This window comes from Acanthopagrus latus, chromosome 4 (genome assembly GCF_904848185.1).
Source record: "Acanthopagrus latus isolate v.2019 chromosome 4, fAcaLat1.1, whole genome shotgun sequence".
Taxonomy (NCBI): Eukaryota; Metazoa; Chordata; class Actinopteri; order Spariformes; family Sparidae; genus Acanthopagrus; species Acanthopagrus latus.
In genome coordinates, this window is record NC_051042.1 from 11,542,643 (window position 1) to 11,564,229 (window position 21,587).

General features: G+C 44.0%; 1 protein-coding gene across 1 annotated transcript in view; it reads right to left on the bottom strand.

Annotated features, from left to right (window-relative positions):
* The window catches only part of LOC119018043 (mucin-2-like), a 47,041-nt gene that overhangs the window by 6,734 nt on the left and 18,720 nt on the right, over nucleotides 1–21,587 (bottom strand). The window contains exons 21-29 of the mRNA XM_037095372.1: nucleotides 21,376–21,585; nucleotides 8,425–8,566; nucleotides 4,979–5,220; nucleotides 4,178–4,349; nucleotides 3,096–3,340; nucleotides 2,117–2,300; nucleotides 949–1,159; nucleotides 597–769; nucleotides 439–508 (exon numbers count right to left, since the gene is read on the bottom strand). Coding sequence (XP_036951267.1) covers nucleotides 439–508; nucleotides 597–769; nucleotides 949–1,159; nucleotides 2,117–2,300; nucleotides 3,096–3,340; nucleotides 4,178–4,349; nucleotides 4,979–5,220; nucleotides 8,425–8,566; nucleotides 21,376–21,585 — 1,649 coding nt within the window. The remainder of the gene's footprint in view (nucleotides 1–438; nucleotides 509–596; nucleotides 770–948; nucleotides 1,160–2,116; nucleotides 2,301–3,095; nucleotides 3,341–4,177; nucleotides 4,350–4,978; nucleotides 5,221–8,424; nucleotides 8,567–21,375; nucleotides 21,586–21,587) is intronic.

Consider the following 21,587-nt stretch of genomic DNA (forward strand, 5'->3'; position numbering starts at 1 on the left):
AAGTAAATTATACATATATTCACATGAATGCACTCTAAACTATAGGTCAAACAATTATTGGCTGGATGATTATAAAATCCAATATTCAGCATTTTTAAGATTATTGGAATCAGCATTATATGGAGATAAAATACATTGTTCTAAAAATGTGCAGCTTTGGCTCTGACTGATTTTGGGTAATGTAGGTACTGGATTTTGAAAAGCAGCCCAGGATATCTATAACACTGTTTGACTCAAAAACAAATGTTCAAAATCAATACAGCAGAATCAGAGATATCCCCTTTATTTATTTCACACATTCTTCTTCCTATTTCATGAACTAGCATCTATGTTACCAACGAAGAAACTTGAGGCAGCTCGTTATACATGCAGCTTCCTCTGGAGCCACCAAAGGCTTTACATTATTATTTCACATATATATTGAATGACATCCTTTACCTGTCGTCGCATGTAGGCTCTACAGATGGGCCACAGGCCTTGTACACTTTGTTGCTTGGACACTTGTGCTCTGTAAGATGGTTATAGTTTTGTTTATACATTTTTTAGAACTCCATGAAACAATTGTAGTACTGTACACTGTTTAATATATATCTTACCACACAGTCCATTTGTAGCATTCCTCCAGTCGATACAGATTCCTTTATTAGAGCACTGACTGGCATAGGCCTCCAGGCTGGAGCAGGTGTTATTGCCACCTTTGCAGTTGTCAGACACACAGGAATCCACAAATGGCCCTGGTGAGATTACTGAGTGGCACGGCTGAAATACACTAGAGGGGGACACAGAAGTTCGGATCAACTCATTTCATTCTTGACTAGACTGAGGCAAGAAGGTTTATATATTCAAGTTATTAAACTACTTTTATTTAAATATTGTATGCACGAGATGGCTCCTACTCCACAGTAGTAAACACTCCAATAGGTACAGTAGGAGTCTCTCTCCTCTCACCTGGAGGTTAAGAGGTCACAGATGGCAGGTTTGCAAGGGGGCTGTGTTGTTGGTGATCTTGTGGTGGTGGCTGTTGTTGTGGTTGATGGGGGTTTGGTGGTGGTGACACAGGTGGTACCTGGGACAAGCCACTGGCCTGCAGAGTCTGAGCAGCTTTCCACCTGGCCATTGGGAGAACGGCAGTCGTTGGTCTGGGAGTTGTCACAGGTTCCTGGAAGATGAGAGGCAGCGTGATGAAGCCAGAGCACAAAGCCTTGCAAGAACCAGCTGTACTAACAGACTTATTCTTATGCAGCATGCATGGAAATGTAAGAGAATTTGTGACATTTGACAATTTTCCTTAAGATACTTATGTGATTCAGACCTCTAGTACAGGTCATACTACTCTAATGACTGTTCATGGACAGTTGTAATACTTATTTTATCACAATATTAGTTATTCAATATTCTGAACAACATATTGTCCTTAAGGCTTATTTCTAACAGGGTGCTGCATGGATAATGTATTTTTGTAACTAATCCAGACGTTAGCATTGCCCTGGCTCTCTTGATAAAAAGCCTATGTGATATTTCTGAAATGAGCTCTGTGGCCTCAAGTTTATTATTCTTACAGGCTTTGTTAAGCAAGATAATCTTCACAGTTGAACACCACTTTAATGATTTTTCAAGCGTAAATGTGATAACCAGAAGGAAGAAGGCAACGTTAGGCTACAAAAAACCACACCACAGTAACCAACGCAAAGCCTACTACTATACTATACTTTACACTATTACAAACTGATCAGCCTACACATTGTACAGTTACATTTAGAATATTAAGTCTAAACTAAAGTCCACCTGCAAAGACGGACTAGAGAGTAGATGAGTCGGCAGACCACCTCTGTAATCTAATCTAGCACCTTATTGAAAGTCACGCTTGTGTTAACCACAGACCTTATTCAAGGCATCTAACCAAAAACCCATTGACTTTGAGACAAGGGAGCTGCAAGTGTGAAAATGCTTACTAATTTCTAAACTATTGGATCCATTCCTGTGCCATTCAGTATGACTATCGATACCAGTAAACTTTTATGTTTTCATCTAATGATTTCAGATAGCAGAACTTAAAGCTCCACACATTGAACTTTAATAGGATTAGGGATCAGCAGTAAGACGCCTGGTAACTCACCACATTGTCCCTCAGTGTTCCCATTGAAGAGGGAGTATGGAAGATCAATGCTAATTGAACCACTACTGTAGACCACTGTTGTGTTAATCTCTGGTATCACCAGTGTGGTCACAATATCTGTGCCAGTGAGGCGCAGGACAGAGTTGCTGTAGGCCGGATAGATTCGTTTTTGATTGACATGCACCTACATGATAAGACAAGGACGAAAAACACATTTAAGAAGTCTGTACCATGCACATTACCATCTCCAGCTCCAACAAAAAAAAACATCACACCAGTTTGATTGACAAATTAAAGGTACAGTGTGTAATATGCAGTAGTATCTAGGAGAACAGACTTAGCAGAAATGTCATGTTATGAAATAGTATGTTTTATGTGTATAACTACTGGAAAATAAGAGTTGTGTATTCAAAACCTTAGAATGAGTCATTTATATCTACAAAGGCAGCAGGTGCCTCTCCAAGGAGGTTGCCATGTTGCACCACAATGTTTGTACAGTAGCCCATAACGGACAAACCTGGCACCAAGTAAGGGCCTTTTGTTTTTTCAAATTTATTGGGTTTCAACCTATAATTTTATAGACTAAATAAATGAATATATCTTCACTTCATCACTTGAATTAGTAAATATTCTCAACACTATTGTGAATGAGTCCCTATTTAGAAAATGTGTTTCTTGTCTGTGAGAGCCACTGTAGCTTCTGGAGTTTCTTTAACGTCTTCGGAAAGGGAGGGGTGAGCGGGGGAGTGTTGCAATCAAGAACCTCCCCACTAGATGCTGCTAAATACTCCATATATAACAAACTGTAATTTACAAACCTTAATCAGTATAAACAGAATAATAAATGAACCGAGATACTGACACTTAAAGGTCCCATTTGTCAGTTTTTGATGGGTTGGGAATAAGATTAAAAAATCGACTTTTACTTGCAAGTAGGACTTTTAAACAACAGATGTTGAAAATATGATTCCTTGCTTACCATATTGACATATCCCTCTGAAGTCTTCAACTGTGAGAAAGCAACTGTGTAGGACTGGTATATAACAGTGAAAACCTGGGGACAGACTGCTGTCTCTGAAGAACTACAGTCACTGTTAACCATAATAGTCAGGTTATATTTAGTAATTATCTCTTTGACCAGGTAGTAAGAGCAGTTCTTGTTGAAAGTGTAGGATTTTCCATCAAATGTTATGTAGTGGGTTCTACCCACGAGACTGCAAGTACCTGTAGGATAAGAAGAAACAAATAGGGAAAAAATAAGTAAGAACAGGAACAAGCAGAAAACATAATTACTTAAACCAAGATGGCTGTTTCTTTATTAGCAGTCAGTATCTACCCCAGAATAGCTTTACTACTTAGGTGCTTTATAGTAGCTCCTACTACAGTGGCAATTTTGATGTAATCTAAAAGATGCAAAAAAGGAAACGATTAGCCACCTGTTGCAATCATACTCTTAACAAATAGGGGTAGCATGTCACCAGAGTGTTGATGTTTACATTTATGTTGAACGCTTGGGGAAAAAAGGAGGATATCAGGCCTGGAGCTATCTTGTGAGCATGCAAACTTCAGTCACTATTCAGTCTGCATTGGTGTCACAATTTTGATTAAATGCAGTATTGAAAATGTCCCCCAGCCCCCTCACTGTCTCCCAAACCCCTCTTTTCATCTTATAGATAGTTTACTCTGGACAGGTTTGAGACACCAAATGTAACTGAATTTCTATCTTTTGTGGTTTATTGTTGAATCACTGAGGGGAGTTAAGGAGACCTGATTCCATCCTTTCTTGCATGTTCAATCTCTCACTCTCATCGTCATTAAATGACTCAGAATTTTAAAAATGTATACCCCATTTCTTGAGATCGCCTATAAGCTCTCCTTTATGTCTGGAGGGCTGTCCTAGAATCACTCTAGGATTAAACCGTGTAAAGGGCAGCTACCTAGTAAATCCAATGCTGAGTACAAACTGAAAAACCAGCACATTACAGCACACGGACAAGATCCCATGTTGTACATGACAGTGACTATGGTAAACTGTGTTTAAAGGCTATGTTTACAACTTACATTCACATTCATATCGGAAGCAGCATCCATCATTATCATAGATCTTGACAGCATTGTTTCCATTGGCACAGATGGGTTGGGAAACTGTGGGACATGGCTTAGGTGTCTGCACGATCTTGCCATTGGTACATGTGGCCATTGTGCAATTGCTCACCTTCCAGGACTCTCCATTCTGGATGGGGATTGAGAAGCAATAAGTCATACTGGAATCGTGAGTGTATTAAATGTTCACTATATAATTTCTGCTGCTAGAGGGACCCCTATCAAAACAAAACCCGAGAGATCTGCAGGGTTTTATATGGGGAGAAGCCACTGCTCAGCTGCTCAGCTGCTCAGAGAGTCAAACTTGCTTTGCTGGAGATTAATAATCAATAATTGAACAACCACCATTTCTGATATAAATCTATCTAATGTGACTCACATGTTCACACAAAAAGTAGTTTTGAAGTTTAACTGTGTTTGGTCTCATTTGTTATCTTCCCTTAACCTGGAATTAGAGGCTGGGACCTAATGAAATCCAAGATAAACTCAGGTAGACTTGTGGATTTCTCTTGGTTTAAACATTGTTGGAAACATTTGGGATTTAAACATTTTAATGCACAATTCCTGCCTAATGTATCTTTCATCTTCATATTCTGACATAAATATAATCCCGGTGTTGTATGTCAAATAAAGTTACTGGGAACATCACCAAACCAATTTCACAGTTGCAGAGTTGTACTCTATGCAAACACCACTGGACCCATTAAGTCCCCACAGGAATTTCTCAATCAAGGGAGAAAAACGTATTTTACAAATTACCTTTCTTGGTGGGTCGACATTATTGCAGTCCAAGGTAGTTGTAGATGGAGTTATTGATGGAGTGGGAGCAGATGTGGGAACAGTCGTGATGAGAGGAACTGAGTTTGAAAGTGTGGCACTGGTTGTTCTTGGTGTTGGTGTTGTGGGACATGGATATGGACGTGCATCTACTTTACAAGATGCATTGCAATATCCAGAATAACACCAGCCATGGCCATCACTGACATTGTACACCATTTCCCCTGTAAACATCAGAGTGAAGATAAAGGTTTAGCGAACAAAATTGAAAGATAGTTAATAATATACATACATAATAATATACATACAGGAAAGAAATAGCCCCAAATTAGACCAGACTAGATCAAAATCTAGTATATGGTTGGACCATGTGTGGAAATGCTGCCAATTTTTACTACGCGTCAATTGTAGAGTTTATGGTATGAATTCCAGGTTATGAAATGTTTGTGTGCAAAAAACTTTTTCTCAACAAGTTATTTTATGGCCTGATAGTTGTTGTAATGATAGTAATGTTATATTGTGTTGTGACTGAGATCCTCATCCACCATGCATCATGGAAAGAGAGTTACGTTTTTTGCTTAAAATGCTGTTACATAGTCACTGGAAGTCAATTGCAGGAGCTCCCTGGCAGCTGGGGACAGAAGCTGTTTCTCGAGTGGAAGTGTCACAAAGAGTCGGTAAGAGACAGAAAAGTATTACAGAAAACTTTCCATGGATAAACTCTGCATTTTTTTCTCACATAAGTTGCAAAAGACATAAGTGCTAACACATTACTGTTGTTCGGTGTAGAACTTTGCTTTGTGGGTAGAAGTATGGGACATTTCCCATTTCATTTTGAGCTATATCCAGTGAGACTGTCAGAATGTGACTGCCATCCTGTCCTGTGCTGCCTGCTCAGCTTTACACATAGAGGCTGATTCTGTTACTACCTCAGCCTGCAGAACAAAGGTAGAACAAAACTGTACCCCATTACGCCTCTATAACTTTTATGGTAAATTTTATTGCACATTTATCTCGCCTTGAGAAGGCAGTGTGAATGTGGTCAGGGAGAGCTGCCAGATCTACCAACTTAAATTTTAAAGCTAGGGTCTGTAATGGTGTTCAGAAACACATTTTGTTATACTGGGTGAAATGGTCCTGCTATCCTGAGAGTACTGAATACATTATGTATTCAGAAAAAGGAACGGAAACAATCAGACCTCTGTTGCAGCTGCAGGACAAAGAAAAAGCTGACCAATCCGTGCTTTTCGCCCGAATAGCACTGATTGGTCAGATGCCTTCATGTCTTGTTCTGCCTACGCCCTCCTCTGTCCCTCCCTCCTCCTCGCATACAAACGTTACGTTTCACTGATGCCGGAAATATTCAGCACACTCCTCTGCAGAAATATGGAGCGGCAGGAGAAGACGTTCATTTTGTTACAGTGGCAGAGAAAATGTAGCCAGCGTTACTTGTGACAGCTCACCCCGCTAAACAGGCAAGGAAAAGAAAGCCTGAGGCAGAAATTGCTGCGACGAAATAGGCTCTGGATAAAGAAAGAAGTCAGACCCGAGTCAACATCAGTGCAGCATTGGAGTGGTGGAGACAACTGGGGCATGTGAAGGGCCTGAGAAGTGATGCAGAGGTTGCTCTCTTTCTGTTGAACAGGTAATGATTTGTTTTGTTTTGTGGGGATTTGTTATTTTCGTGAAATATGTAAGGTTTACCAACTTGGCTATGTTTGTAGCTCGTATCAGCCCAATGCTAACGTTATCCTCTTTGTGTTTTGTTTTTAGCCATGAGAATGGCTAATGAGTTGGCACAGTTTCTGCTGGATACAGTCCGCTGCGTTGCAGCTCCGATCCGGTTTTGCTCCGCCTTCCGGCAATCCCCAACAGTTGCAGTTTGAGTCCGCCACTGCGCAGTATGGTAGACAGCTGGCCTCACGATGTGTGCTCGTGTCAACACGAAGTGTTTTATTTTGAAAAGTAACCGGATGTTGTTTGTTATTTCAGCACTTTATTTCCTGTCTGTTATGCGCTAAAATTCAGCTGAATTGCCGCGTCGTGCTCCGGCATCTCCTTCGCCCTGCTGAGTCACACTGCCAGATGTGCGTTCAAGTTTGTGGGGGCATGGCTTTGGACAGAGCACTGACGGGATGGGGGGGACCTAGAGGAGGTGCCACTTTCAAATCTTGCTAGCTCGCTTGCTAACTCTCCAGGATTGTAGACCCGAGCTTTAAGCAGTATCAGCTTTTCAACACAACATTACCTAATAATAATATCAAACATTTCAAAGTGGTATCATTAAAGGGGTAAATCTTTGATAGTCTCACGATTCAGCTAAATACCAATTCTTGAATGTCCTATTTGTTTCAGAATCGATTTTCGCCTAGACGCGATTCTAGATTCAAAATCGCATCTTGGTTTGATTGAATAGAAAAGGGGTCACTATTTTCAGTCTTGCTCCAGTATACTGTGTGCTAAACCATTCACTGGTGTTCCTCATCTGCTGAAACTGGACATACAAATGATCTGCAAGTTAACAGCAGCACTTATTCATTTATTCATTTGAAAGCTTTTAACTGTCATGTCTGTATGTGGACAGCAAAAATGTGTCTGCCACTGTGTGCAACCACTACTTTATTGAGTATACAAAGTACATCACAAACTATATATTATTTGGCATACTTATTATGGTTTCTTCAGTATGATTTTTTGGCATATAACTACATATAATCTATGGTTCATACGCTCTTTCAGGTTAGCTACTGAAAGCAATGAAATGTAACTTTCACAAAAAAGATAAGTTACAACTGGAATCCGACCTGACCTGAGAAGAGTTAGTATTTTATGCCATGGGAATAAGATTGAACAATTAACTAACTTGCTCCAGGAAGTTACATTTTGATGCTTTAATGTTGATATGATATCTCTAGTCTGTTCACTAGTAATTCATCAATATCTACTATATAGTCCTCAATTTAGGATAGTTAGTTTAGAACTACTTCTTGACAACTTATCGGTTTGTTCCCAATTTTTTCTCAGTGTTTTCTTGGTTACTAATTACAATCTCATGTGGTAAAGTGTTACCACCTAAAGTTCTCTCGTGAGTGATCATTTAGTGCAAGTGTGGTATTTAAAAATGTCTCATGTATATGTAGGATATGTTAATTTTACTGTATTAATGTATAATTCTGTAAAGATAAATAAAAGGCAGGCTGCCAAAACTGGGCAAAAATCTTAAATACAAATACAGAGTCGGCATGAAGAAAAGACATAGGGAAAACAAAATGATAACGAAGAAAGACAACAGGTCCAGTGAATTCTAAAAAATAAAGTTGTAAAATGGATACAGTTTTTGATTATTTAAAAAGAGACTTATAACACTAATGATAACTTACTATAAGAAAAAATATGAATGTGAAAATGATAATTATAAAATCACTCACCAGGAAGAAATGAAGTTCCATTGGCAGAGCAGACACATGATGTAGTATTTGTGGTGAAAAATGATGTAGAAACAACGGTGGTTGTGCTTGGTCCAGGAGGGGTTGCACCAGTGGTGTGGGCACTTGTGGTGCCTGAAAGTGTCTGTGTTATGGATTGAAAGGAAGTTGTAACTTTAGCTGTAGATCCAGTAAAAATGGTTGAGGCAATAGTAGTTGAGTTGAAAACCGAAGGCTTTGTACTTACACTTTGTTGTGTTCCTGTAACTACACTACTAGTTGTTTCGGGGCTTGATGATGTACTGCTTGGCACTGATATTATAGTCTCAGTTGTAGTGGAGGTTGTAACTGGGCCAGTGGTGACTCCTTTAGGTGGTTGAGTAGTCTCATTTCTCACAGTTGTTGCCGCTGAAGCAGTTGTTGCTACAGGGTTGGCTGTGGTTCCCTTAGTTGTTGTTGATGGCACCTGAGTAGTTGTGGTCACAACAGATGGTTTAGATGTTACAACAGTTGTTTCTGGACTTGCTGTTGTGGCCTCTGGTGCTGAGGTTGTAGTCTCAACAACGGCTGTGGTAGAGGTTGTAACAGGGCCTGTGGTGACCTCTTTAGGTGGTTTTGTTGTTTCAACTGTTAGAGTTGTTGCTCCTGAAGCAGTTGTCACCACAGGTTTGGCTGTGGTTCCCTTAGTTGTTGTTGATGGCACCTGAGTACTTGTGGTCACAACAGGTGGTTTAGATGTTACCACTGTTGTTTCTGGGCTTGCTGTTGTGGCCTCTGGTGCTGAGGTTGTAGTCTCAACAACGGCTGTGGTAGAGGTTGTAACAGGGCCTGTGGTGACCTCTTCAGGTGGTTTTGTTGTTTCAACTGTTAGAGTTGTTGCTCCTGAAGCAGTTGTCACCACAGGTTTGGCTGTGGTTCCCTTAGTTGTTGTTGATGGCACCTGAGTAGTTGTGGTCACAACAGGTGGTTTAGATGTTACCACTGTTGTTTCTGGGCTTGCTGTTGTGGCCTCTGGTGCTGAGGTTGTAGTCTCAACAACGGCTGTGGTAGAGGTTGTAACAGGGCCTGTGGTGACCTCTTTAGGTGGTTTTGTTGTTTCAACTGTTAGAGTTGTTGCTGCTGAAGCAGTTGTTTCTACAGGTTTGGCTGTGGTTCCCTTAGTTGTTGTTGATGGCACATGAGTAGTCGTGGTCTCAACAGATGGTTTGGATGTTACAGCTGTTGTTTCTGCGATAGGTGTTTTGACAGATGTGTACACATTTGTGGTGCCTGGAAGTGTCTGTGTTATTGGTCGAATAGAAGTTGTAGCTTCAGCTGTAGACACTGTAGTACCAGTTGAAGCCATGGTAGTTGTAGTTTTTAGAACAGAAGGTTTTGTAATTGCAGTTGTAGTTTGGGTCTCTCCTGTAACTACACCAGATGTTGTTTCTGGGGTCACTGTTGTGACCTGTGGTGCTGAGGTTGTAGTCTCAACAGTGGCTGTGGTAGAGGTTGTAACGGGGCCTGTGGTGACCTCTTTAGGCGGTTTTGTTGTTTCAACTGTTAGAGTTGTTGCTGCTGAAGCAGTTGTTTCTACAGGTTTGGCTGTGGTTCCCTTAGTTGTTGTCGATGGCACCTGAGTAGTTGTGGTCACAACAGATGGTTTAGATGTTACAGCAGTTGTTTCTGGGCTTGCTGTTGTGGCCTCTGGTGCTGAGGTTGTAGTTTGAACAACAGCGGTTGTAGAGGCTGTAACAGGGCCTGTGGTGACCTCTTTAGGTGGTTTTGTTGTTTCAACTGTTAGAGTTGTTGCTGCTGAAGCAGTTGTTTCTACAGGTTTGGCTGTGGTTCCCTTAGTTGTTGTCGATGGCACCTGAGTAGTTGTGGTCACAACAGATGGTTTAGATGTTACAGCAGTTGTTTCTGGGCTTGCTGTTGTGGCCTCTGGTGCTGAGGTTGTAGTTTGTACAACAGCAGTGGTAGAGGCTGTAACAGGGCCTGTGGTGACCTCTTTAGGTGGTTTCGTTGTTTCAACTGTTAGAGTTGTTGCTGCTGAAGCAGTTGTTTCTACAGGTTTGGCTGTGGTTCCCTTAGTTGTTGTTGATGGCACCTGAGTAGTTGTGGTCACAACAGATGGTTTAGATGTTACAGCAGTTGTTTCTGGGCTTACTGTTGTGGCCTCTGGTGCTAAGGTTGTAGTTTCAACAACAGCGGTGGTAGAGGTTGTAACAGGGCCTGTGGTGACCTCTTTAGGTGGTTTTGTTGTTTCAACTGTTAGAGTTGTTGCTCCTGAAGCAGTTGTCACCACAGGTTTGGCTGTGGGTCCCTTGGTTGTTGTTGATGGCACCTGAGTAGTTGTGGTCACAACAGATGGTTTAGATGTTACCACTGTTGTTTCTGGGCTTGCTGTTGTGGCCTGTGGTGCTGAGGTTGTAGTCTCAACAACGGCTGTGGTAGAGGTTGTAACAGGGCCTGTGGTGACCTCTTTAGGTGGTTTTGTTGTTTCAACTGTTAGAGTTGTTGCTGCTGAAGCAGTTGTTTCTACAGGTTTGGCTGTGGTTCCCTTAGTTGTTGTTGATGGCACATGAGTAGTCGTGGTCTCAACAGATGGTTTGGATGTTACAGCTGTTGTTTCTGCGATAGGTGTTTTGGCAGATGTGTATACATTTGTGGTGCCTGGAAGTGTCTGTGTTATTGGTCGAATAGAAGTTGTAGCTTCAGCTGTAGACACTGTAGTGCCAGTTGAAGCCATGGTAGTTGTTGTTTTTAGAACAGAAGGTTTTGTAATTACAGTTGTAGTTTGGGTCTCTCCTGTAACTACACCAGATGTTGTTTCTGGGGTCACTGTTGTGACCGGTGGTGCTGAGGTTGTAGTCTCAACAATGGCTGTGGTAGAGGTTGTAACAGGGCCTGTGGTGACCTCTTTAGGTGGTTTTGTTGTTTCAACTGTTAGAGTTGTTGCTGCTGAAGCAGTTGTTTCTACAGGTTTGACTGTGGTTCCCTTAGTTGTTGTCGATGGCACCTGAGTAGTTGTGGTCACAACAGATGGTTTAGATGTTACAACAGTTGTTTCTGGGCTTGCTGTTGTGGCCTCTGGTGCTGAGGTTGTAGTCTCAACAACAGCTGTGGTAGAGGTTGTAACAGGGCCTGTGGTGACCTCTTTAGGTGGTTTTGTTGTTTCAACTGTTAGAGTTGTTGCTCCTGAAGCAGTTGTCACCACAGGTTTGGCTGTGGTTCCCTTAGTTGTTGTTGATGGCACCTGAGTAGTTGTGGTCACAACAGATGGTTTAGATGTTACAGCAGTTGTTTCTGGGCTTGCTGTTGTGGCCTCTGGTGCTGAGGTTGTAGTTTGAACAACAGCGGTGGTAGAGGTTGTAACAGGGCCTGTGGTGACCTCTTTAGGTGGTTTTGTTGTTTCAACTGTTAGAGTTGTTGCTGCTGAAGCAGTTGTTTCTACAGGTTTGACTGTGGTTCCCTTAGTTGTTGCCGATGGCACCTGAGTAGTTGTGGTCACAACAGATGGTTTAGATGTTACAACAGTTGTTTCTGGGCTTGCTGTTGTGGCCTCTGGTGCTGAGGTTGTAGTCTCAACAACAGCTGTGGTAGAGGTTGTAACAGGGCCTGTAGTGACCTCTTTAGGTGGTTTTGTTGTTTCAACTGTTAGAGTTGTTGCTGCTGAAGCAGTTGTTTCTACAGGTTTGGCTGTGGTTCCCTTAGTTGTTGCCGATGGCACCTGAGTAGTTGTGGTCACAACAGATGGTTTAGATGTTACAACAGTTGTTTCTGGGCTGGCTGTTGTGGCCTCTGGTGCTGAGGTTGTAGTTTGAACAACAGCGGTGGTAGAGGTTGTAACAGGGCCTGTGGTGACCTCTTTAGGTGGTTTTGTTGTTTCAACTGTTAGAGTTGTTGCTGCTGAAGCAGTTGTTTCTACAGGTTTGGCTGTGGTTCCCTTAGTTGTTGTCGATGGCACCTGAGTAGTTGTGGTCACAACAGATGGTTTAGATGTTACAGCAGTTGTTTCTAGGCTTGCTGTTGTGGCCTCTGGTGCTGATGTTGTCGTTTCAGCAACAGCGGTGGTAGAGGTTGTAACAGGGCCTGTAGTGACCTCTTTAGGTGGTTTTGTTGTTTCAACTTTTAGAGTTGTTGCTGAAGCAGTTGTTTGTACAGGCTTGGCTGTGGTTCCCTTAGTTGTTGTCGATGGCACCTGAGTAGTTGTGGTCACAACAGATGGTTTAGATGTTACAACAGTTGTTTCTGGGTTTGCTGTTGTGGCCTCTGCTGCTGAGGTTGTAGTCTCAACAACAGCTGTGGTAGAGGTTGTAACAGGGCCTGTGGTGACCTCTTTAGGTGGTTTTGTTGTTTCAACTGTTAGAGTTGTTGCTGCTGAAGCAGTTGTTTCTACAGGTTTGGCTGTGGTTCCCTTAGTTGTTGTCGATGGCACCTGAGTAGTTGTGGTCACAACAGATGGTTTAGATGTTACCACTGTTGTTTCTGGGCTTGCTGTTGTGGCCTCTGGTGCTGAGGTTGTCGTTTCAACAACAGCGGTGGTAGAGGTTGTAACAGGGCCTGTAGTGACCTCTTTAGGTGGTTTTGTTGTTTCAACTTTTAGAGTTGTTGCTGAAGCAGTTGTTTGTACAGGCTTGGCTGTGGTTCCCTTAGTTGTTGTCGATGGCACCTGAGTAGTTGTGGTCACAACAGATGGTTTAGATGTTACAGCAGTTGTTTCTGGGCTTGCTGTTGTGGCCTCTGGTGCTGAGGTTGTCGTTTCAACAACAGCGGTGGTAGAGGTTGTAACAGGGCCTGTAGTGACCTCTTTAGGTGGTTTTGTTGTTTCAACTTTTAGAGTTGTTGCTGAAGCAGTTGTTTCTACAGGCTTGGCTGTGGTTCCCTTAGTTGTTGTTGATGGCACCTGAGTAGTTGTGGTCACAACAGATGGTTTAGATGTTACAGCAGTTGTTTCTGGGCTTGCTGTTGTGGCCTCTGGTGCTGAGGTTGTAGTCTGAACAACAGCTGTGGTAGAGGTTGTAACAGGGCCTGTGGTGACCTCTTTAGGTGGTTTTGTTGTTTCAAATGTTAGAGTTGTTGCTGCTGAAGCAGTTGTTTCTACAGGTTTGGCTGTGGTTCCCTTAGTTGTTGCCGATGGCACCTGAGTAGTTGTGGTCACAACAGATGGTTTAGATGTTACAACAGTTGTTTCTGGGCTTGCTGTTGTGGCCTCTGGTGCTGAGGTTGTCGTTTCAGCAACAGCGGTGGTAGAGGTTGTGACAGGGCCTGTAGTGACCTCTTTAGGTGGTTTTGTTGTTTCAACTTTTAGAGTTGTTGCTGAAGCAGTTGTTTCTACAGGCTTGGCTGTGGTTCCTTTAGTTGTTGTCGATGGCACCTGAGTAGTTGTGGTCACAACAGATGGTTTAGATGTTACAACAGTTGTTTCTGGGCTTACTGTTGTGGCCCCTGGTGCTGAGGTTGTAGTCTCAACAACGGCTGTGGTAGAGGTTGTAACAGGGCCTGTGGTGACCTCTTTAGGTGGTTTTGTTGTTTCAACTGTTAGAGTTGTTGCTGCTGAAGCAGTTGTTTCTGCAGGTTTGGCTGTGGTTCCCTTAGTTGTTGTTGATGGCACCTGAGTAGTTGTGGTCACAACAGATGGTTTAGATGTTACAGCAGTTGTTTCTGGGCTTGCTGTTGTGGCCTCTGGTGCTGAGGTTGTAGTTTGAACAACAGTGGTTGTAGAGGTTGTAACAGGGCCTGTGGTGACCTCTTTAGGTGGTTTTGTTGTTTCAACTGTTAGAGTTGTTGCTGCTGAAGCGGTTGTTTCTACAGGTTTGGCTGTGGTTCCCTTAGTTGTTGATGGCACCTGAGTAGTTGTGGTCACAACAGATGGTTTAGATGTTACAACAGTTGTTTCTGGGCTTGCTGTTGTGGCCTCTGGTGCTGAGGTTGTAGTCTCAACAACAGCTGTGGTAGAGGTTGTAACAGGGCCTGTGGTGACCTCTTTAGGTGGTTTTGTTGTTTCAACTGTTAGAGTTGTTGCTGCTGAAGCAGTTGTTTCTGCAGGTTTGGCTGTGGTTCCCTTAGTTGTTGCCGATGGCACCTGAGTAGTTGTGGTCACAACAGATGGTTTAGATGTTACAACAGTTGTTTCTGGGCTGGCTGTTGTGGCCTCTGGTGCTGAGGTTGTAGTTTGAACAACAGCGGTGGTAGAGGTTGTAACAGGGCCTGTGGTGACCTCTTTAGGTGGTTTTGTTGTTTCAACTGTTAGAGTTGTTGCTGCTGAAGCAGTTGTTTCTACAGGTTTGACTGTGGTTCCCTTAGTTGTTGCCGATGGCACCTGAGTAGTTGTGGTCACAACAGATGGTTTAGATGTTACAACAGTTGTTTCTGGGCTTGCTGTTGTGGCCTCTGGTGCTGAGGTTGTAGTCTCAACAACAGTTGTGGTAGAGGTTGTAACAGGGCCTGTAGTGACCTCTTTAGGTGGTTTTGTTGTTTCAACTGTTAGAGTTGTTGCTGCTGAAGCAGTTGTTTCTACAGGTTTGGCTGTGGTTCCCTTAGTTGTTGTCAATGGCACCTGAGTAGTTGTGGTCACAACAGATGGTTTAGATGTTACAGCAGTTGTTTCTGGGCTGGCTGTTGTGGCCTCTGGTGCTGAGGTTGTAGTTTGAACAACAGCGGTGGTAGAGGTTGTAACAGGGCCTGTGGTGACCTCTTTAGGTGGTTTTGTTGTTTCAACTGTTAGAGTTGTTGCTGCTGAAGCAGTTGTTTCTACAGGTTTGGCTGTGGTCCCCTTAGTTGTTGTCGATGGCACCTGAGTAGTTGTGGTCACAACAGATGGTTTAGATGTTACAGCAGTTGTTTCTGGGCTTGCTGTTGTGGCCTCTGGTGCTGATGTTGTCGTTTCAGCAACAGCGGTGGTAGAGCTTGTAACAGGGCCTGTAGTGACCTCTTTAGGTGGTTTTGTTGTTTCAACTTTTAGAGTTGTTGCTGAAGCAGTTGTTTCTACAGGCTTGGCTGTGGTTCCCTTAGTTGTTGTCGATGGCACCTGAGTAGTTGTGGTCACAACAGATGGTTTAGATGTTACAACAGTTGTTTCTGGGCTGGCTGTTGTGGCCTCTGGTGCTGAGGTTGTAGTTTGAACAACAGCTGTTGTAGAGGTTGTAACAGGGCCTGTGGTGACCTCTTTAGGTGGTTTTGTTGTTTCAACTGTTAGAGTTGTTGCTGCTGAAGCAGTTGTTTCTACAGGTTTGGCTGTGGTTCCCTTAGTTGTTGTCGATGGCACCTGAGTAGTTGTGGTCACAACAGATGGTTTAGATGTTACAGCAGTTGTTTCTGGGCTTGCTGTTGTGGCCTCTGGTGCTGAGGTTGTAGTTTGAACAACAGCGGTGGTAGAGGTTGTAACAGGGCCTGTGGTGACCTCTTTAGGTGGTTTTGTTGTTTCAACTGTTAGAGTTGTTGCTGCTGAAGCAGTTGTTTCTACAGGTTTGACTGTGGTTCCCTTAGTTGTTGCCGATGGCACCTGAGTAGTTGTGGTCACAACAGATGGTTTAGATGTTACAACAGTTGTTTCTGGGCTTGCTGTTGTGGCCTCTGGTGCTGAGGTTGTAGTCTCAACAACAGCTGTGGTAGAGGTTGTAACAGGGCCTGTGGTGACCTCTTTAGGTGGTTTTGTTGTTTCAACTGTTAGAGTTGTTGCTGCTGAAGCAGTTGTTTCTGCAGGTTTGGCTGTGGTTCCCTTAGTTGTTGCCGATGGCACCTGAGTAGTTGTGGTCACAACAGATGGTTTAGATGTTACAACAGTTGTTTCTGGGCTGGCTGTTGTGGCCTCTGGTGCTGAGGTTGTAGTTTGAACAACAGCGGTGGTAGAGGTTGTAACAGGGCCTGTGGTGACCTCTTTAGGTGGTTTTGTTGTTTCAACTGTTAGAGTTGTTGCTGCTGAAGCAGTTGTTTCTACAGGTTTGACTGTGGTTCCCTTAGTTGTTGCCGATGGCACCTGAGTAGTTGTGGTCACAACAGATGGTTTAGATGTTACAACAGTTGTTTCTGGGCTTGCTGTTGTGGCCTCTGGTGCTGAGGTTGTAGTCTCAACAACAGTTGTGGTAGAGGTTGTAACAGGGCCTGTAGTGACCTCTTTAGGTGGTTTTGTTGTTTCAACTGTTAGAGTTGTTGCTGCTGAAGCAGTTGTTTCTACAGGTTTGGCTGTGGTTCCCTTAGTTGTTGCCGATGGCACCTGAGTAGTTGTGGTCACAACAGATGGTTTAGATGTTACAACAGTTGTTTCTGGGCTGGCTGTTGTGGCCTCTGGTGCTGAGGTTGTAGTTTGAACAACAGCGGTGGTAGAGGTTGTAACAGGGCCTGTGGTGACCTCTTTAGGTGGTTTTGTTGTTTCAACTGTTAGAGTTGTTGCTGCTGAAGCAGTTGTTTCTACAGGTTTGGCTGTGGTCCCCTTAGTTGTTGTCGATGGCACCTGAGTAGTTGTGGTCACAACAGATGGTTTAGATGTTACAGCAGTTGTTTCTGGGCTTGCTGTTGTGGCCTCTGGTGCTGATGTTGTCGTTTCAGCAACAGCGGTGGTAGAGCTTGTAACAGGGCCTGTAGTGACCTCTTTAGGTGGTTTTGTTGTTTCAACTTTTAGAGTTGTTGCTGAAGCAGTTGTTTCTACAGGCTTGGCTGTGGTTCCCTTAGTTGTTGTCGATGGCACCTGAGTAGTTGTGGTCACAACAGATGGTTTAGATGTTACAACAGTTGTTTCTGGGCTGGCTGTTGTGGCCTCTGGTGCTGAGGTTGTAGTTTGAACAACAGCTGTTGTAGAGGTTGTAACAGGGCCTGTGGTGACCTCTTTAGGTGGTTTTGTTGTTTCAACTGTTAGAGTTGTTGCTCCTGAAGCAGTTGTTTCTACAGGTTTGGCTGTGGTTCCCTTAGTTGTTGTCGATGGCACCTGAGTAGTTGTGGTCACAACAGATGGTTTAGATGTTACAGCAGTTGTTTCTGGGCTTGCTGTTGTGGCCTCTGGTGCTGAGGTTGTAGTTTGTACAACAGCGGTGGTAGAGGCTGTAACAGGGCCTGTGGTGACCTCTTTAGGTGGTTTTGTTGTTTCAACTGTTAGAGTTGTTGCTGCTGAAGCAGTTGTTTCTACAGGTTTGGCTGTGGTTCCCTTAGTTGTTGTCGATGGCACCTGAGTAGTTGTGGTCACAACAGATGGTTTAGATGTTACAGCAGTTGTTTCTGGGCTTGCTGTTGTGGCCTCTGGTGCTGATGTTGTCGTTTCAGCAACAGCGGTGGTAGAGCTTGTAACAGGGCCTGTAGTGACCTCTTTAGGTGGTTTTGTTGTTTCAACTTTTAGAGTTGTTGCTGAAGCAGTTGTTTCTACAGGCTTGGCTGTGGTTCCCTTAGTTGTTGTCGATGGCACCTGAGTAGTTGTGGTCACAACAGATGGTTTAGATGTTACAACAGTTGTTTCTGGGCTGGCTGTTGTGGCCTCTGGTGCTGAGGTTGTAGTTTGAACAACAGCTGTGGTAGAGGTTGTAACAGGGCCTGTGGTGACCTCTTTAGGTGGTTTTGTTGTTTCAACTGTTAGAGTTGTTGCTGCTGAAGCAGTTGTTTCTACAGGTTTGGCTGTGGTTCCCTTAGTTGTTGTCGATGGCACCTGAGTAGTTGTGGTCACAACAGATGGTTTAGATGTTACAGCAGTTGTTTCTGGGCTTGCTGTTGTGGCCTCTGGTGCTGAGGTTGTAGTTTGAACAACAGCGGTGGTAGAGGTTGTAACAGGGCCTGTGGTGACCTCTTTAGGTGGTTTTGTTGTTTCAACTGTTAGAGTTGTTGCTGCTGAAGCAGTTGTTTCTACAGGTTTGGCTGTGGTTCCCTTAGTTGTTGTCGATGGCACCTGAGTAGTTGTGGTCACAACAGATGGTTTAGATGTTACAGCAGTTGTTTCTGGGCTTGCTGTTGTGGCCTCTGGTGCTGAGGTTGTAGTTTGAACAACAGCGGTGGTAGAGGTTGTAACAGGGCCTGTGGTGACCTCTTTAGGTGGTTTTGTTGTTTCAACTGTTAGAGTTGTTGCTGCTGAAGCAGTTGTTTCTACAGGTTTGGCTGTGGTTCCCTTAGTTGTTGCCGATGGCACCTGAGTAGTTGTGGTCACAACAGATGGTTTAGATGTTACAACAGTTGTTTCTGGGCTTGCTGTTGTGGCCTCTGGTGCTGAGGTTGTAGTCTCAACAACAGCTGTGGTAGAGGTTGTAACAGGGCCTGTGGTGACCTCTTTAGGTGGTTTTGTTGTTTCAACTGTTAGAGTTGTTGCTGCTGAAGCAGTTGTTTCTACAGGTTTGGCTGTGGTTCCCTTAGTTGTTGCCGATGGCACCTGAGTAGTTGTGGTCACAACAGATGGTTTAGATGTTACAACAGTTGTTTCTGGGCTGGCTGTTGTGGCCTCTGGTGCTGAGGTTGTAGTTTGAACAACAGCGGTGGTAGAGGTTGTAACAGGGCCTGTGGTGACCTCTTTAGGTGGTTTTGTTGTTTCAACTGTTAGAGTTGTTGCTGCTGAAGCAGTTGTTTCTACAGGTTTGGCTGTGGTTCCCTTAGTTGTTGTCGATGGCACCTGAGTAGTTGTGGTCACAACAGATGGTTTAGATGTTACAGCAGTTGTTTCTGGGCTTGCTGTTGTGGCCTCTGGTGCTGAGGTTGTAGTTTGAACAACAGCTGTGGTAGAGGTTGTAACAGGGCCTGTGGTGACCTCTTTAGGTGGTTTTGTTGTTTCAACTGTTAGAGTTGTTGCTGCTGAAGCAGTTGTTTCTACAGGTTTGGCTGTGGTTCCCTTAGTTGTTGTCGATGGCACCTGAGTAGTTGTGGTCACAACAGATGGTTTAGATGTTACAGCAGTTGTTTCTGGGCTTGCTGTTGTGGCCTCTGGTGCTGAGGTTGTAGTTTGAACAACAGCGGTGGTAGAGGTTGTAACAGGGCCTGTGGTGACCTCTTTAGGTGGTTTTGTTGTTTCAACTGTTAGAGTTGTTGCTGCTGAAGCAGTTGTTTCTACAGGTTTGGCTGTGGTTCCCTTAGTTGTTGTCGATGGCACCTGAGTAGTTGTGGTCACAACAGATGGTTTAGATGTTACAGCAGTTGTTTCTGGGCTTGCTGTTGTGGCCTCTGGTGCTGAGGTTGTAGTTTGAACAACAGCGGTGGTAGAGGTTGTAACAGGGCCTGTGGTGACCTCTTTAGGTGGTTTTGTTGTTTCAACTGTTAGAGTTGTTGCTGCTGAAGCAGTTGTTTCTACAGGTTTGCTGTGGTTCCCTTAGTTGTTGTCGATGGCACCTGAGTAGTTGTGGTCACAACAGATGGTTTAGATGTTACAGCAGTTGTTTCTGGGCTTGCTGTTGTGGCCTCTGGTGCTGAGGTTGTAGTTTGAACAACAGCGGTGGTAGAGGTTGTAACAGGGCCTGTGGTGACCTCTTTAGGTGGTTTTGTTGTTTCAACTGTTAGAGTTGTTGCTGCTGAAGCAGTTGTTTCTACAGGTTTGGCTGTGGTTCCCTTAGTTGTTGTCGATGGCACCTGAGTAGTTGTGGTCACAACAGATGGTTTAGATGTTACAACAGTTGTTTCTGGGCTTGCTGTTGTGGCCTCTGGTGCTGAGGTTGTAGTTTGAACAACAGCGGTGGTAGAGGTTGTAACAGGGCCTGTGGTGACCTCTTTAGGTGGTTTTGTTGTTTCAACTGTTAGAGTTGTTGCTGCTGAAGCAGTTGTTTCTACCAGTTTGGCTGTGGTTCCCTTAGTTGTTGTCGATGGCACCTGAGTAGTTGTGGTCACAACAGATGGTTTAGATGTTACAGCAGTTGTTTCTGGGCTTGCTGTTGTGGCCTCTGGTGCTGAGGTTGTAGTTTGTACAACAGCAGTGGTAGAGGCTGTAACAGGGCCTGTGGTGACCTCTTTAGGTGGTTTCGTTGTTTCAACTGTTAGAGTTGTTGCTGCTGAAGCAGTTGTTTCTACAGGTTTGGCTGTGGTTCCCTTAGTTGTTGTCGATGGCTTCTGAGTAGTTGTGGTCACAACAGATGGTTTAGATGTTACAGCAGTTGTTTCTGGGCTTGCTGTTGTGGCCTCTGGTGCTGAGGTTGTAGTTTGAACAACAGCGGTGGTAGAGGTTGTAACAGGGCCTGTGGTGACCTCTTTAGGTGGTTTTGTTGTTTCAACTGTTAGAGTTGTTGCTGCTGAAGCAGTTGTTTCTACAGGTTTGGCTGTGGTTCCCTTAGTTGTTGTCGATGGCACCTGAGTAGTTGTGGTCACAACAGATGGTTTAGATGTTACAGCAGTTGTTTCTGGGCTTGCTGTTGTGGCCTCTGGTGCTGAGGTTGTAGTTTGTACAACAGCGGTGGTAGAGGCTGTAACAGGGCCTGTGGTGACCTCTTTAGGTGGTTTCGTTGTTTCAACTGTTAGAGTTGTTGCTGCTGAAGCAGTTGTTTCTACAGGTTTTGCTGTGGTTCCCTTAGTTGTTGTCGATGGCACCTGAGTAGTTGTGGTCACAACAGATGGTTTAGATGTTACAGCAGTTGTTTCTGGGCTTGCTGTTGTGGCCTCTGGTGCTGAGGTTGTAGTTTGAACAACAGCGGTGGTAGAGGTTGTAACAGGGCCTGTGGTGACCTCTTTAGGTGGTTTTGTTGTTTCAACTGTTAGAGTTGTTGCTGCTGAAGCTGTTGTTTCTACAGGTTTGGCTGTGGTTCCCTTAGTTGTTGTCGATGGCACCTGAGTAGTTGTGGTCACAACAGATGGTTTAGATGGTACAACAGTTGTTTCTGGGCTTGCTGTTGTGGCCTCTGGTGCTGAGGTTGTAGTTTGAACAACAGCGGTTGTAGAGGCTGTAACAGGGCCTGTGGTGACCTCTTTAGGTGGTTTTGTTGTTTCAACTGTTAGAGTTGTTGCTGCTGAAGCAGTTGTTTCTACCAGTTTGGCTGTGGTTCCCTTAGTTGTTGTCGATGGCACCTGAGTAGTTGTCGTCACAACAGATGGTTTAGATGTTACAGCAGTTGTTTCTGGGCTTGCTGTTGTGGCCTCTGGTGCTGAGGTTGTAGTTTGTACAACAGCAGTGGTAGAGGCTGTAACAGGGCCTGTGGTGACCTCTTTAGGTGGTTTCGTTGTTTCAACTGTTAGAGTTGTTGCTGCTGAAGCAGTTGTTTCTACAGGTTTGGCTGTGGTTCCCTTAGTTGTTGTCGATGGCT